The sequence below is a fragment of the Sprattus sprattus genome, assembly GCF_963457725.1.
Source record: "Sprattus sprattus genome assembly, chromosome: 17".
NCBI lineage: Eukaryota > Metazoa > Chordata > Actinopteri > Clupeiformes > Clupeidae > Sprattus > Sprattus sprattus.
This window is the reverse complement of record NC_137915.1, coordinates 26624391-26642189: the sequence shown is the minus strand read 5'-3', so window position 1 is coordinate 26642189 and position 17799 is coordinate 26624391. Positions and strand designations below refer to the sequence as shown.

Here is a 17799-nt window from a genome sequence, read left to right as displayed (position 1 = left end):
CTTTCACTCTACTCTTTCTCTAACGGCTCCTTTGCTCGTGCCCGCGACCTCACGTCAGCTTAAAGGCGCAGCACATATTTGTACCCGTTACACTATGAAACCGGAAACGTGAGACTCTGTGAAAGGCTGTGGTTAGCCGGCCAGTCTTTGCGAGCTTTGTAGGGCCGGAGTGTTTTAGTCGCATAGTCAGACATTTTTGGCGACGCACTTAAGCACGTAAGGGGGGGGGTATTTTACTGCGCAAGGGGGGGGGGGGTTGTGTGTCTTACGTGCTTACGCGTTGCGTCTTAAACAGAGCATATATCACCCTTTAATGGTTGCGGGTGTTGCCAAGCAATTCACACTCAGAACAATAGGCTTGCGTAAAAAATGGTGCAAGTCTAGAAAAAGGGGCCGACGCACGCAAGACGTGAAAAGACGCGCAAGGGGCTTGCGCGCCCGCTTACGCTTAACGTCTCTGACCATAAATCAGCCTTAAAACAGAGCATATATCACACTTTACGGAACACAAGGCTCCAGTACAGAAAAATGTTGAATCAACAGGTGACATATGGCACTGTGAGTGGCCCTTGTCTCTGATATTTTGGACACTCACCCCTTGAGGGCAGTGAGTCAGCTATTACTGACTTCGTTTTTCTGCATCCTGACTGTCTGTACACAGTATGTAGGCTACTCTTTGGACTTTCCTCTAAAAAAAGTATATTTACACTACCAGATAAGGAGTGTTGAATAACTGGCCTATAAGATTTATGTAACGATTAATTTCATATAGGCTAAATTGAATTAGCCTAGCCTACTCCTCATCTCCTCCTCACCTCATAATGCTCTAGATTTATATGGATTAATCAAACAATGATACGAAATAACTCAATTTCAATCAACAAATTAACAATTTATTTTTAAGGGATTCAAATGTTGTCATCGTCATCGTCATTAGTCTTTAATTGCTTTTGGGATGAGCTCAGCTAGTTCTCCGTAAAAGGGCATATTTGAAAGAATGTGGAAGATGACAGGGTTGGTAGTGGAGCAAAGGAGAATAAACTAAGCAAAAACAATAGGGGCATTTTGTTTGGGCGTCGGGCTCTTAAAAAAAAGATATTGTATGTGATGCTTTATAATATTTGCATACTAATTGAATACAAGTAAATACATGATACAGGTGCAAAATATATTTAATTTATGAATAATTGTGTTCAACCGTACTTGCAGATGTGTAGTCAAAGGATACTGAGGTCCCCCAAATTTGGAATCGTCTGCGTTTCCTGTGCGGACCTGCACCGATATCAGGAAGTTCGGGCGGTGGTTAACAGCAGTAGCCTATCTCCTGGTTGAAGGCCGTTTCTTGTCGAACTGTGAGTTTCACTTTTATATCGTATCATGATATACATACATAGTTTTAACACGTTGTGTGTATTTAAGTGTTAGTATAATGTAGTTTACTTTGCTTAAGTCGTGTTTGGTAACGATTTTTTTCGAGCAAACGTTAAATGCAAAAGCCAGTTGGGCTAGCTAGCTTGCGTTATTTTAAGTTAGGAACATCCGATAGGCATCATTGGGAGTGTGGGGTATTGCAGAGTATTTGTTTTAAAATTGACAAGTTACTTTCAGATTCTAAGCTTGATATTAGTGCATCACCACATTTCCTTGTACATATAATGTGCAAACAATTATGCGGCCGATCTCACGAACTGCGCAAGCCCATTATCTATTTAGCTAGGAGGGTTGCTAGCCAGCGTAAGATAGCTATCGTAGTTATGCTAGCCTAAGGCTGTCAATAGTCTAACGCTTCTACTACTATTAAATGGTTCTCATCGATTAAATTAAATCTATCAAACTAGTTGACTCGGGAATTTTTCAACTAGTTGTGACGCCACCAATCTTCGAAAGCATTGGGACGCACCTTAAGCTTTTACAAGAGGCCCAACGTTTCCTGTTATAACCAGCTAGCCAGTTAGATCGGTGGCAAGCAGTAATTTAAGATGAGGTTGCTTGTCTCTGAGCATATTTACAGGTCATGGAGTTGTGTGTGTTTTTTTTTTTTTTAGAAAATAAGTCAGGCTTCTCGGCCAGTTTGTGCTTTCACATGAATAGCTTAACGACACAAGTGCAATTTGAAGATCCGAACAAGAGGTTTAAGGTTTTAAGAACCTAGCTAGGTTCCATTTAGGTCATGATCTAATATCCAGATCTATATTCGGCTCCTCCATGTCTCTGGGGCTCGGAGTATGTAGGACGCCAGGTTACTTCCTGCGATTATTTGCTGTGATGACAACACCGTTCTCTTGTCTCCCCACACAACGATTGCGTAATGTCTGTCTTGGTAACATTACTACGGTTCCTTTACCATCATGGCGAGCAAGTAATCTACCCGAACTGTCTGTCTTGCTTAATCACCGGTTAAGCTTTGAAAAAGTTCAGTGTGTTTGTCAGACTCACAATGACGGAAAAGACCACTTGCCCCCAGTGTCCCATGGGAAACACTGTGACATGCCTGAATAAGGACTCCATTTTCGCATCATCAGTTTTCCTGTTCTGGTAGAACAAAGCTTTGGATGTGATTAAGCGTTTGCCTTTTATAGAGTTGCTGTGACATCCCACAGGGAATCATGGCCACGTTATTACATTCCCTAGGCAATGCTCTGTTAAGCATGACTTCGCAAATCCTATTTTAAGTAATTATGTGATCCAGTGTTGCCTACCCGCTTTAGATTTGTTTTGCACAGCTTCACTGTTCTTAAAACCATTATCAAGGTTCAGGTTGTAGAAGGTTTAAAGCTCAGTATATCAGATTCATCTCTTCACTTGGTTTTGTGTGGCCTTAGATATAAGTGGTTTGTTGCTGAAGAAACGGTGCAGATATATAGATGTGTTCAGACATTTTAAGTATGATTTGCTCTGGCTCATCAAAAACTGATCTTATTACTCCAAGCAGGTAAGAACAACAAAACAGCATCATGTCTAGCAAAAGGACGAAGGCGAAGACCACCAAGAAGCGCCCTCAGCGCGCCACCTCCAATGTCTTTGCCATGTTCGATCAGTCACAGATCCAAGAGTTCAAGGAGGCTTTCAACATGATCGACCAGAACCGGGATGGCTTCGTTGACAAGGAGGATTTGCATGACATGTTGGCATCTCTGGGTGAGTCACCTCCCTAATAATAATAATAATTAATTCTCAATCAAAACGTTCTCTGCATGCAATCATAGCTGGATATGTGATGCCACATGGTTTGGGTTTGTCAATTTCATCCCAAAGTGATTTGATGGTATGGTGTGTTCTTAAATTGAATGCGTGTTTAATATGAACCGATTTGAAATGGCAAAACGACTGTTTATGTAACTTTCTATCCATAAATGCCATTGTAACAGGCAAGAACCCAACAGATGAGTACCTGGAGGCCATGATGATGGAGGCACCTGGGCCCATCAACTTCACCATGTTCCTCACTATGTTTGGAGAGAAGTTGAATGGCACAGATCCAGAGGACGTTATAAGAAATGCCTTCGCCTGCTTTGATGAGGAGGGCACAGGTAAAAGCTCTTTGCACATCCTCATACACCTGTAAAAGAGCTGATCACCAACTGGCTTTCACTCATTTCGTTGTTGATTAATAATGCCATTGTGTGTGTGCGTATGCAACCAGACTTAACTCTTAGGGGCTTAAAGGTAGTGATGGCGAAATGGAGCATCATGAAGCCTTGAAGCTTTCCAGCCAGACGTGTTGAAAAAAGGTTCACTACTCGAAGCGTCGTTCCCTCTCTAGTGACACCTGCAGGTCAATAAAAATACGGTGTAAGAAAGATTGTCTCAGGACAGTGAATTTGTTACATTTGTTGTGGTGCGCAAGGCCTGCTAAAATAACATGCACACAAACGTATGGTGGAAGAAAACGTATCTCTATTCATTCATATTTCATTGTAGGCGAATACAATGACCATAAAGGCTTTATTTTTCTAGTCTTTCTTCTAATAATAGTTTGACCTACAATATTAGGATTCTATGGTGGCACAACGGTAAGCAACGTCGTCTTGAACGACAGTCAGTTTAGTTTCAAATCCTGACCAAAGCGAATTTTAAGTGATGCTTTAGATAAAAAAAAAAAAAAGCCTGTTAATGATCTTTATTCTCTATGCTGTTGGAACAGAGTCATCGTGCTTTTGGAATACTGGTCAGTACTTTTGTAAAACCAATGAGTGCTTTTGGACAACTGGTCAGTGCAGGGCACTGAAAAGGGGGAGAAAGTGCTTTGTGCAACTGCATCAATTCAAGGTCTTTCTCTTCCTAACTGGCTCCATAACTATATCTCAAATAATCTATACTACCAACAACACCAAACAATCTAAATCTCCAACTACTGCTAAATCTCCAACTATCGCTAATTCTCAATAACAATAACTACCACAAATACATACAAGATGAGTGGGAGCGTCCCGCCAAAAGTGAACAAACGAACCAGTTGGTGAAGCACAAATGAGGCTTCAGATTTCACCGGTGAAGTCATCTCGGAAAAACGATACAAGCCTCGATACGCACTCCGGTGAGGAAGTGATTCATTTTCGTGTCATTTTCGGTTCATTTGTAACATCACTACTCAAAGGGATGAGGTGTTTAGTGGTTGAAGTGTTGCTACATTTCCAGAAGGGGTCAGACCTTTGACTGCCAAGTGCGTGAGGCTATTTTGACTTTTAAAGCATGACTTGCTGTCCTTAAATATATTTAGAGATGAGGACTGATGTGGAAAATGCTAATACTTTCAGATAACCATATAAAGTGCTTCTTTGGGTACTGTTAGTCTTCTCAGTAGGCTACTGTAAACTAGCTCTCCTCAAGTGACTTGATGCTTAATTCAGATAGTGTTAGGGTGGAACACATTCCTCTTTTCTCTCTCTTGGAAGGTTTATGGGTCCGTGTGGTTTTAAATTTCTTCCAACCTCCTCAGTTATGTTGCCACAGGTCCAACATTAGAGGGTCCTTAATCCAGCCTAGATGGCCTTGTTTTAATGATGTGCACTTTTAAACTCTATTCACTTACGGCCACTGCTATCAGTTGGTGAGTGACTAATTCACTCAGTAAGGCCTGCCCATCTCACAGTAGCAGGCCCTGTTTTAGTAAAGGTATTTTAATGTATAAGAATTTTTAAGTAACCTATGATGTGTTTTGTTCAAATATCAAGCTCAGTTTTCTTGTCAAGCAGGCCTTTCACTTTTCTAGTCTGTTTTCACAACTGACTGAAATCAACAATATTGTTTGAGAGAATTGAGGTAACCTGCTCTCTTCACTAGTCGGGACACATTCTTATAAAGCACTAAGAGTTGACCCAAATATTAATTTAGCCCACAAGACCTATTTTCACTGTAAACCTAGCCAGTCTACAAATAAAAAGCTTCAGGCTTTCCACTGAAATAGTGTTATAAGCTTACTTTAAAACCTACCTCTTATCATTCATCCACATACACCTTTTCTTTCATTCCAGTGTCTGTCTCCTTTCTTTTCCCTTTCTGCACCCCTAAGGGCTCGTGAGGTTTCCTTCTATCTTGAGTTCACAGCAGATGATACTATCAGCATGGCTGGTCATTGGCTAGAGCAGCGGTAGGTGATGTAGGTTACAAGCCTACATCATCTATGTTTACAATATAGTATGTGACCATTTTGTAATCTTAATAAAAAGATCTAGTAGAGACCGTCTGGTGTCTGCCCCTGCCTGACGAACAGCGTCTGCTCCTGAAATGTCTAGGCTCCATGATCATGGATCTCTCTGTAGCCTTCATTGTTTTGGCGCCCCTATGTGCGGCATATGTTGCATACCCCCTTTTTGCACCACTAGGTATAGGACTAAAGCAGTGGCATCATTAACTAAAATGTTTAACTTGTCTTTAAATTCACAATGAACTGAGAGTACTGACGTCTTGGACATGTGTGGTGCCTTCTCTGCAGGTTTTATTCAGGAAGACTACCTGCGGGAGCTGTTGACCACCATGGGCGACCGCTTCACAGAGGAGGAGGTGGATGAGCTGTTCAGAGAAGCACCCATCGACAAGAAAAGCAACTTCAACTATGTTGAATTCACCCGCATCCTCAAGCATGGCGCCAAGGACAAAGATGATTAAAAACACTGCTCTATTCTGCTTACCACCTCTTCCATTTCCTCTTTGTTAAACCAGTTTCTGCCCCCCAGCCAGTTAGAGCTCTGCATGTCTGCTGTAAAACTTTGAGTTTCGTAGGACAAGGGGTACTTCTGTGTGTGTGTGAGGGGGTAGCGTGTGTGTGTTAAACACGCTTACTTACAAGATTCAAGAATACCCTACCCCTGACAAGGTCTTATTTTGAGCTTAAAAATGAAACCAGTTTAAATGTGAACTCAACATGGATAATTATGGAAAGAACCTCTGGTTGATGCAATTTTTACATTTTGTAATAAATATGAAACTTTTTAAATAAATCTACTCCATCCAAAATGTCCTTAGCTGTCCACATGGTGTGTTGGTAGTCATTGTTCCACAGTTCTGTCTTAGTTGGGGTTGTTTTGTTTTGATCACTGTTATATGAGTGGATTTAAATGTGAATAAACTCCAAAGCATTGTTTTATACGTTAAGTGCAATTTGTGAGGTGGGGAGGAGGGTTGTAGTCAGCAGTTGCATACCTAAAATTCCCTGTCCCTGTTAGGACATGCAGCCCTTCCTGAAGACGGGCAGAACTGCTGTTTTACCAGGTGAAGGTGTGGTCAAAATTACTTACAGACAACTGGAGTGGTACTGCAGATTTATTAACGATATCGGGAGCATTATTACAAGCAATCCAAGCTGTAATCAGAAGTGTCAACAAAAGGTCCCAGTGCCCAAGGGCTGCCTGTTGTCCTCTTCTCACTCCCTGTCCTCCCCTTCCCCCCTTGCCTCCACCTGTTTGCCCACTTGTTTGAAAGTGCTTGAAATTCATCTGGCTTCTTTTTGTCACTCTTCTCACAATTTTCAGCATATTGTAACAGTTCATTGGGAGGTGCAGTACTCCACTTAACAAGATAAGTCTTAACACAGTCCATGAGCTCTTTTTTTTCCTCCTAGGATGAAATATTGTCTTATCAATGCTTCCTCCTGTGCTGCATTTGTGGTCCCTCCTCCATGTCTATTTCCTGCCTGTGCCACTCTTCCCAATAATTCTCTAGCTGTTTGTTTTAAACCTTGAGATGGCCATTTTAGTCCAATCTTCAGTGGCTGTATAACAAGTTCACAGTTCAGTAAACAAATCAGCCAATACTTGTTGCTATCCACTCCTGCCCCCCTTTTCTTCCTTCCCAGTCTCCCGCTGTGAGACTGTGTTGGTCTGGGGACAGTGGCCTGTGCAACAGCTGGTTGTGTACGCTATGGGGGTGGCTGTGGCACAGATAGCTGGAGGAACTGAGTCTGAAATAATTTCGGGAATACCTGAGGCTGAAATGACTGAGGCAAAGGTGGATGGGGTGACAATGGATATATCAAGGCCCACATATTATCATAGTTGGGAGGTCTGGGCTGAACAGGGAGTGGGGCTGTTGGTTCTGGTTCATTCTTCTGCACAAACATTTCTGCTGTAATGTCTGTAGTCCTCTGGCCAGCCATTTCCCCTCTCTCTTCTGTAAACAACCTTTCTTTCCCTCTGCTCTCTAGCTTTTCTCTTCTCTATCCATTGCTTCCTTCTCCCATTTCCCATACACTTCCACTTTCCATCATCCCTACCTTCTTTTTACTTTCCTACACTTACTTTTCATTCTTTCCCTCTAAAGGAAATTTCCCTTCCTTAGTAAGTTCTCATCTACACATTCAGGTCCATATTTTTTATACATGTCCCTCAAACATCCTGGTCTCTCTACTCCTATAGGTGTGTTAATAGTTTTGCATATTATTCCCCATGTTTGCAGTGTCCCAGTGATTTTTTTTCCCCCAATTACCTCACGCCTAAATCAGAGTAAAGCAAACAAAGTGTGACAAATTCCTTATCAAATACGCCACATTTCCTACCACTCTACTAGCAGGAAATATATGCATATCTTTCTTTACCAACCCTTGTGGTAACTATCAACCCTTGTGATAGATTTCCTTTTTACCAACCCTTGTGGTAAATGCCAACCCTTGTGGCAGAGCTCAACACTACCAACCCTTGTGGTAGTGACCAGTGCACATAACAACCCTATTTTACTAGCATTTGTTAAAGTAAAATGAGGGACTCACTACAGTTGTCTGCAACCACCAAGCTGGTGATACCGTATCCAGGTCACAGGAGGAATTCCTCTGGCCAGGCTGGGTGCTGCTGGAGCATGTCTTTGTTGCTATCGACGGCCTTCTCCCAAAGATCAGAAATAGATCTCCCTTCATCTGTGTCGGGTCCTGAGCCTTTGGTCGTCCTCGCTGTTCCTCGGAGATAGGTATCCCACTTCTGACACCATTTATGTGGTCAAAATTACTTACAGACAACTGGAGTGGTACTGCAGATTTATTAACGATATCGGGAGCATTGTTACAAGCAATCCATGTTCATGAAATGTCCCACAACAATGCCCACACATCTCTGGTCAAACCCATCTCTTATACCTAAAACCCCTCCCTCGGACTAATACACTGTGGCCACCTTGTCCTCCACTATAGATAAGAGTATTTACATAGGACCCCCTTACCCCAAGCCTTGAATAACTCTCTTAGCTCATCAAACCTTACCCAACAGGTCAGACAGAATACATGGCCACACTCAGTTACCAATTCAATTGATGTTATACTATGGAATCCTATACTAACCTACTTAATTAAATGTGAAACATATATTTTTTATCCCACAAAGGGTAAGCGAACAAAAACTCCTGATGGTCGTTGTGGACTTCGGGTTTTAGTGAGGCAAAAATCTTCCGTGTTGTAATGTGTCAATATACATAGAATTGCCCTATACTAAAGAATACCATGTGTGAGCAGTTCTCTTGGCATGAGGGGGGAACTACATTTCTGTCCCAGAGATGACTGAGGCTGTGTCAGAGTTGCTGATCCACTGGAGCTGTATCTGTTCCCATCAGATAACATCTGGTAGAAAAAGTAAGCCTGAAGTCTCTGTGCCCCATGCCTGATCAACAGGGACTGCTGAAATGTCTGCTTGAGAAAGATGGATCCTGCCCCGCTCACTTTATGTGAGCACTTTAGAGCAACCAGCTGCAAAGGCTCTTACTTCCTGCCCTGGAATTAGTACTTGGGGAACACACTAGGAGTCTCACCTCAGAATGATTGGAACATGGGAGTAGAGTAATCTGGTTTATATGAGCAAAGGGAAGTCGCCTCATTTTACAATGTTTTTTGAGACAGTTCCATCAAATTTTGAATTCTGTTCTGCTCTAGATTTAAGCATGTATGGCATAGTTTCAGGATGAAGATGACTTCTTTTCCTGATTTCTGAGGTGGGTGAGAAGGAGTGGAAGCCTGAATGGTGGAGTTTAGGTGGAAGAGCTGCTTCATTCAGACTCATCTAGAGGGGTTTTACTGTACATGCTAGAAGGCCTGCTTACAGAGCCTAGCAGTACTTCACTATGCTTCACAGGGATCATGAACAGCATCATTGGAGCGTCTGCTGGAGACAGAATGGTCAGTTAGCGCTCAGGGCTTGGACATTAAATAGGATTACCAAAACCAACTAACCAAACTCTAACTGTAACAGTTTTATTTAAATAAATAAATCATTCTTGATCCTTGTAGACCACCTTTTCCCCACAAATATATACCCTGGTGCTGATGGTGGTACAATGTGCAAGTGATTTCATAAAATTGTTTCAGGATTGCTAAGGGGAAATAAGTCTGTAAAAATGTATCTTAGGCTGGTTTCACACAGAGTAGGCTTGGTTGAAGCCATCTGAAATAAGAGAGTATTGTGAGGAACACTTAAAAGCATAAGCAAGTTTTTTTCACTGCAGCACTTCATTTTTAATGCTAGAAAAAGGGTAGAATATTAGCACTCTTTATAAAGTATTTTCACAGGATTTCATTTTCTGAGGTGATCTTCTCTTAGCCTTCAATCAGACATTATACAAGGTCCAATACCCCTTTTGCTGGTTCCAGTTAAGGCCTTTCCAATGAATCCCTTCCTCCTCTGGCCATATCCTGAAAGACACATATCAGATGAAATGTGATCCTCAGTTACTGATTCTTCACCATTTAAAGTCTGAAAATTATTATTATTATTATTATTATTATTATTATTATTATTATTATTCAGAGGAAAGAGTATTTTGAGAACACATCTAGTCTGCACCAGAAGAGTAGAGGTCATTGAATACATACATGAATGACATGATATTTTGACACATAATAAGCATATGGGCAATACAATAAGGAGAATAGTGCATTGTATTTTGAAACATGTAGTGAGCAAAACATATTTGATAAAGAAGTTATTGTTCACTGAACAGAAGCATTTTCTTTCCAGATCTAAGATCTCAAAATGGTCACATGGACTACTACATATTGAGATAATCAACACATATTCACAACAGCAGCCAGACATATGAAAATTCAGTACTGGACTATCCTTACAATCTATCTCATGCATGTGTGTTGTGTTTAAGCTCATGCATTGTGTCTGTTGCCTCTATTTGAGAAGTAAACAGGCGATAAGGCAGCCTACACCTGCCCTTACCTGAGAAATAACAACAGTGTGCCAAATGACTACTTATTAATCTTACACCACGGCAACTCCATATGCATCTTACAGTATAATTAAGACAATAGCAAGCAAACAGTGATATTTGGGATGCTTTTTTCTCTTGACAATAATCAACTGTTGGTTGGTCAGAATGGTCAACACCACCATACTTTTGTGGTAGCCTTGAATTAGACACCAGAAACAAAAAAAAGAAAGTTAAATATTGTCCACTTGCCCACAACATTAGAATGGTACAGCTGTTAAGTAAGTTCAGTTTGCAAAAAATATTTTCCACTTGCCAACAAAAGGAGAATGGTCCATCTGCTTAAGTTTGGCCTTGGACCTCTTGTATTTAAAAGATCAGGAAATGGGCTTCATAACTTGTAGCACCAGACAAACACAAGCAGAGACAGACTAACACAGAGATTATCAACGAAAGGGTAAGTTTTTATATGGCTGATAACTCCAGAAAAGATCACAAAAATGTATGCTTTTTGTATTATCATGTTGACTGTTTCATACATTTACAATTATACAATTCTTATCTGCTTGGCTAAAACGGTTTTATTAAAATAACACGACATAGACACAACTCTATTTGATAGTCCTCTTGCTCCAAATAAACGTTGATGAATATCTTCAATTTTGTAGTGTCTCTTTACTTTACTTCCTGCAGCCATGAATACAGTGTGTGTTACTGTGTGTCGTTTGTGTGAATAAAAACTGACTGCAGTCAGCCTTGTTTGTTTGTTGTTGTTTTTTGTGATGAGACACTGGACAAGCAAGAGATAGGATTTCATGAAGAGTCTGCAGTCTCAGACAGAAATGTTACTTGAAGAGATGGTCTGTAGTCTCAGACAGATATGTTACATGAAGAGATGGTCTGTAGTCTCAGACAGATATGTTACATGAAGAGATGGTCTGTAGTCTCAGACAGATATGTTATATGAATTGATGGTCTGTAGTCTCAGACAGATATGTTACATGAAGAGATGGTCTATAGTCTCAGACAGATATGTTACATGAAGAGATGGTCTGTAGTCTCAGACAGATATGTTACATGAAGAGATGGTCTGTAGTCTCAGACAGATATGTTACATGAAGAGATGGTCTGTAGTCTCAGACAGATATGTTACATGAAGAGATGGTCTGTAGTCTCAGACAGATATGTTATATGAAGAGATGGTCTGTAGTCTCAGACAGATATGTTACATGAAGAGATGGTCTATAGTCTCAGACAGATATGTTACATGAAGAGATGGTCTGTAGTCTCAGACAGATATGTTATATGAAGAGTTGGTCTGTAGTCTCAGACAGATATGTTAAATAACGTTTCATCATCAAAGTGACAGTATACCTAATGAAAATTAAGACTCAAACTAAAAATATAAATACATTTGTTAACTGAATAAAATTTAGAGATTTCAAAAACACAAAAAACGAAATAAAAACACTGAACAGCTAAAACAAAATAAAGTTGCAGGTAAAATCAGCTTGGTTTAATTTACCCTTTGATGTGCACTGTGGTTCCTATGCCACTTTGCCCTGTACTTTTTTTGCTTTCTCGAGACACTGGCCTAATAAAAAAGGACCTTGGATGAATTAAATAAATCACATTTTATGTCATGCATTTGACATTCTACCTTTTTCAGCTTTTATAAATCAAGGCTTTCTTCATCCTACCTGAAAAACTAAGCAAAAGACTAAAACTAAATAAAAAGTAAACTAAAATGAAATAAAAACCAAACTGAAAATCTGTTGAAATTGTTAAAAAAAATGTTTTCTTTTTAAAAAGGTGCTGAGACAGGGAGCGTATGTAGTTGGAATAGTTTTAAAATTCACAAATAAATGTCACATGATTCACAAATCCGGATTTCCTGATTGCATTTAAGTATGGCCAATCATCCAACCTGCCATCTCAAGCAGGTTGCTTTGGGATGGGTTTATTTCACCAAGTAATTTCAAACCATATGCTAGCTCATGTTAAAACACAATATTTCATCTCTACAAACTAAACCTTTTCACTATGCTATGTTGAAAGTCACTTTCCTAACAGGTACATTGATATGCTAATGTAGCTTTGATTATCCAGGGCTAATATTAAATTACAGGTAGCCTACACAGTCAAATAAAACAGTTAGAATAGAGGGGCGTAAACTCCTGTGAACTCCTGTTAGCAAAGCAGCCAAGAATTGTAAAATTGTAAACGTATGAAACAGTCAACATGATAATACGAAAAGCATCATTCAATCCTGAAACTATTAAATTAAATCACTTGAACATTGTACCACCATCAGCACCAAGGTATATCTTTGTGGGGAAAGGGTGGTCTACAAGGATGTAAAGGATGTATTTTGTCACCTTTCCCTCCCTTATATATACGTTTTCCAACAAGCATTTCTGGCTTGTTATTGTTTAATTCACTTATTAGTTGTAACATTCATTTAAAACATGCACTACTCTGATGTTCTGAGACTCAATCCAGCAGTTTCTGCATTATTTCTGTCTCCAAGAAGTCAGTGAGTGCAGTCTTTAAAGAGGTAGTACACACTTATTTTGATTGGTGCTGATGGTGGTACAATGTTCAAGTGATTTCATAAAATAGTTTCAGGATTGCTAAGGGGAAATTAGTCTGTAAAAATGACATGGTCTTAGGCTGATTTCACACAGAGTAACTGACACCATCAGGACCTGCAACCTTAATAATGCATTCTTACTAACTTGACTCCTCCTACAATGTAGGAGAGGCGACAATGACAACCTAGAAGTACAATAGTTGTGTTCCACTCAACTTCACTTTGAATAGGTCTACTACTGCAAGTAAATGTGCTACTGTTACCCTCTCAACAACATTGGTTCCCCTCTCGTCAGTTCCAACCCCTCTGTGTTCAGCATCACGGCCGACCAATCATCGGCCTGATCACCCATCGTCATCTGCACCTGTCTCCTCTTTGCCCCGCCTTCGTTTCTTTCCTTCCCTTGTAGTACCTAGACAGACACAAGCAGAGACAGACTATCAACACAGAGATAATCAACGAAAGGGTATGTTTTTATATTGCTGATAACTCCAGAAATGATCACAAAAATGGATGCTTTTCGTATTATCATGTTGACTGTTTCATACGTTTACAATTTTACAATTCTTGGCTGCTTTGCTAAAACTGTTTTATTAAAATAACACTACATGGACATAACTCTATTCTTCCAAAGGATACACTTTTGTCTGAAATAAAATGTTACAGCAGGAATGTTGTGTTAAGGCATGGGTTATGGTTAACTTAATTTCCCTGGACTCTCAACCGTCTCTTAAGGTACCCATCACCATGCTGGCCCTGCTCTTCCTGTTAGGCCACCTATGTGTCGTCCATACCTGTCGGACAGGGACTATGCAGGAATGCAGAAAGGCACCGTTCGTCCCAGGCCATAACCTGGCTGGAGAGGGGTTTGATGTGGTCACACTGCAGCACAAGGGAGCCTATGTGTTAGACTTCCAGACCTATCTGACCGCAACCAACACCTGCACTTTATGTGAGAACCAACTTCAGGGCAACCAGCTGCAGAAGCTGCCCCTTTCTGTGTTGGACTGGCGCTCTTTTAGCAACTGTAAGCAGGAGCTCACCAGTGCACTACTCAGCACGGCCACTAGTGTGGCAGAGAGCGCCACCTCTGTCATAGAGAATGATTGGAGCATAGGACTAGAGATTGCTGACCTGGGGAACATGACTGTGGGGGGCAGCCATTCTAATGCTGTGGATTTTGCCATGTCCCAGTCTAGAGTAGACAAGTCTGCCTTCACCTCTCACCAACTCAGCTGTTCCCATTACAGGTACAATATGAGCCGGCTCTGGAAGGTTACTTTTGAAATGCAAAAGGTTACAGATTACTAGTTACCCTGTTAATAAGCAATGTGACCATTTTGATTACTTCAGCAAAATAATGTTAATTATTACATATGATTACTTTCAATTACTTTTTGATTGGCAGATTTTTTTGATAATGCCATGCTTTAGCTGTAAACCACTTAGGTTGTCTTCCTTGTTTCCTAGTAATCCCTCTAAACGTGCATGAACAAACCACAATGTGTCATTATCTTCCATTTGTATGTCTTTTCACAGTTATCGTGTGCCAAACCGTCCTCCTCACAGCTCAGAGTTCCTGAAGCATATGCAGTCTCTTCCAGCAGAGTTCACTGTTGAGACTCAACCCCTCTACCGTCGCTTTGTTGAAACGTACGGCACCCACTACATCCAGCAGGTGAACCTCGGGGGCCGTCTGACCCGCCTCACCTCCATCCGCTCCTGTCTGGCTACAGTGAATGGTCACTCAGCTTCCAAGGCAAAGGACTGCATCAACACTGGGCTTTCCATTGGTCTGGGCTACGTCGATCCATCATTCACCACCAACAATTGCAAATCACTTCTACAGAATGAGGACTCCCAAACACAGTCCCAGCTATCTTACTTTAACCATGTTACAGAGGTGCTGGGTGGCAACAAGTGGCTGGGAGAGGTGTCACTCCATAAAAACGATTCTGTTGAGTAGGCTACAGAAGCTGGTTGCAGACCCTGAAGGAAATCCCTGACATTGTCTCCTACTCTCTGGTTCCACTCCATGAGCTGGTTGCTGACCCCACCGTTAGGAGGAATGTGAAGGACATAGTGAGGCAGTATCTTAGGGACAATGCTGTGCCCAAAGAACAACCTCCACAGCAGTGCACTGGCAAGCTCAACCTATCCCATGAATGTTGCCCGCTGTCCCCAAAGAAGGGACGGCTTCAAGTAACCATTAAAAATGCTGTGTTGGAGTCTCGTCATGACCCCATTGGAAAACCTGATCCTTATGCCAAGATGTGGCTGGAGCTGGGGCAAGACCAGAGGCATTTGCCATAAGACACATTATATTAAAAACACTGCCAATCCCAAATGGAACATAGATTATGATCTTGGCCATGTAGAAGCTCAATATGAGCTTGTGTTTCAGGTGTGGGAAAAGGATGTGAAATATGACGACCACGTTGGAACGTGCCGTACCTGGCTAACTGAGGGCTTAACCCAAAGTAGTTGTAATCTTTCTGGAAAGGGAAGATTTACTTACTCCTATACTCTCACCTGTGACACACAACTGATGGGTTATCAGTGTTCTCGGTACAAAACAAGCCAGAGAGAAGTAACTGAAGAGGTGAAAATTGAGCAATAATAAAATCAAGTAACAAGGTCATGAGTTCATGCAAATGATAACTTTCACTTACTTACTAGATGAATGTGTTCAGAGATTGCTCCAAATAAACGTTGATGAATATCTTCAATTTTGTAGTGTCTCTTTACTTTACTTCCTGCAGCCATGAATACAGTGTGTGTTACTGTGTGTCGTTTGTGTGAATAAAAACTGACTGCAGTCAGCCTTGTTTGTTTGTTGTTGTTTTTTGTGATGAGACACTGGACAAGCAAGAGATAGGATTTCATGAAGAGTTGGTCTGCAGTCTCAGACAGAAATGTTACATGAAGAGATGGTCTGTAGTCTCAGACATATATGTTACATGAAGAGATGGTCTGTAGTCTCAGACAGATATGTTAAATAACGTTTCATCATCAAAGTGACAGTATACCCCAGCTCTGAGCCTAACTCCATTGCAGGGTTGTCTTAGCTAATGAAAATTGAGACTCAAACTAAAAATATAAATACATTTGTTAACTGAATAAAAATTAGAGATTTCAAACACACAAAAAACTAAATAAAAACACTGAACAGCTAAAACAAAATAAAATTGCAGGTAAAATCAGCTTGGTTTAATTTACCCTTTGATGTGCACTGTGGTTCCTATGCCACTTTGCCCTGTACTTTTTTTGCTTTCTCGAGACACTGGCCTAATAAAAAAGGACCTTGGATGAATTAAATAAATCACATTTTATGTCATGCATTTGACATTCTACCTTTTTCAGCTTTTATAAATCAAGGCTTTCTTCATCCTACCTGAAAAACTAAGCAAAAGACTAAAACTAAATAAAAAGTAAACTAAAATGAAATAAAAACCAAACTGAAAATCTGTTGAAATTGTAAAAAAATGTTTTCTTTTTAAAAAGGTGCTGAGAGAGGGAGCGTATGTAGTTGGAATAGTTTTAAAATTCACAAATAAATGTCATATGATTCACAAATCCGGATTTCCTGATTGCATTTAAGTATGGCCAATCATCCAACCTGCCATCTCAAGCAGGTTGCTTTGGGATGGGTTTATTTCACCAAGTAATTTCAAACTATATGCTAGCTCATGTTAAAACACAATATTTCATCTCTACAAACTAAACCTTTTCACTATGCTATGTTGAAAGTCACTTTCCTAACAGGTACATTGATATGCTAATGTAGCTTTGATTATCCAGGGCTAATATTAAATTACAGGTAGCCTACACAGTCAAATAAAACAGTTAGAATAGAGGGGCGTAAACTCCTGTGAACTCCTGTTAGCAAAGCAGCCAAGAATTGTAAAATTGTAAACGTATGAAACAGTCAACATGATAATACGAAAAGCATCATTCAATCCTGAAACTATAAAATGAAATCACTTGAACATTGGACCACCATCAGCACCAAGGTATATCTTTGTGGGGAAAGGGTGGTCTACAAGGATGTAAAGGATGTATTTTGTCACCTTTCCCTCCCTTATATATACGTTTTCCAACAAGCATTTCTGTCTTGTTATTGTTTAATTCACTTATTAGTTGTAACATTCATTTAAAACATGCACTACTCTGATGTTCTGAGACTCAATCCAGGAGTTTCTGCATTATTTCTGTCTCCAAGAAGTCAGTGAGTGCAGTCTTTAAAGAGGTAGTACACACTTATTTTGATTGGTGCTGATGGTGGTACAATGTTCAAGTGATTTCATAAAATAGTTTCAGGATTGCTAAGGGGAAATTAGTCTGTAAAAATGACATGGTCTTAGGCTGATTTCACACAGAGTAACTGACACCATCAGGACCTGCAACCTTAATAATGCATTCTTACTAACTTGACTCCTCCTACAATGTTGGAGAGGCGACAATGACAACCTAGAAGTACAATAGTTGTGTTCCACTCAGCTTCACTTTGAATAGGTCTACTACAGCAAGTAAATGTGCTACTGTTACCCTCTCAACAACATTGGTTCCCCTCTCGT

The 17799-nt window shown here is 40.4% G+C and overlaps 1 protein-coding gene and 1 pseudogene across 3 annotated transcripts; both read left to right on the top strand.

Moving 5' to 3' along the window:
* Positions 1–1286: 1286 nt before the first annotated feature.
* Positions 1287–6460, top strand: myl12.1 (myosin, light chain 12-1). 2 transcript variants are annotated; one of them, XM_080854721.1, is made up of 4 exons: positions 1287–1352; positions 2933–3138; positions 3369–3530; positions 5936–6460. In XM_080854721.1, the coding sequence occupies exons 2-4, from the start codon at positions 2955–2957 to the stop codon at positions 6106–6108; spliced, it is 519 nt and encodes a 172-aa protein (XP_080710847.1). In that variant the 5' UTR covers positions 1287–1352; positions 2933–2954; the 3' UTR covers positions 6109–6460. The 2 variants fall into 2 exon arrangements, with proteins under 2 accessions (XP_080710847.1, XP_080710848.1); XM_080854722.1 differs by having other exon boundaries at positions 1299–1352; positions 2930–3138.
* Positions 6461–13969: 7509 nt separating this feature from the next.
* LOC308378591 (perforin-1-like) lies at positions 13970–15842 on the top strand (annotated as a pseudogene). The gene is made up of 2 exons: positions 13970–14472; positions 14762–15842. The product of its transcript is annotated as a perforin-1-like (transcript).
* Positions 15843–17799: the final 1957 nt, after the last annotated feature.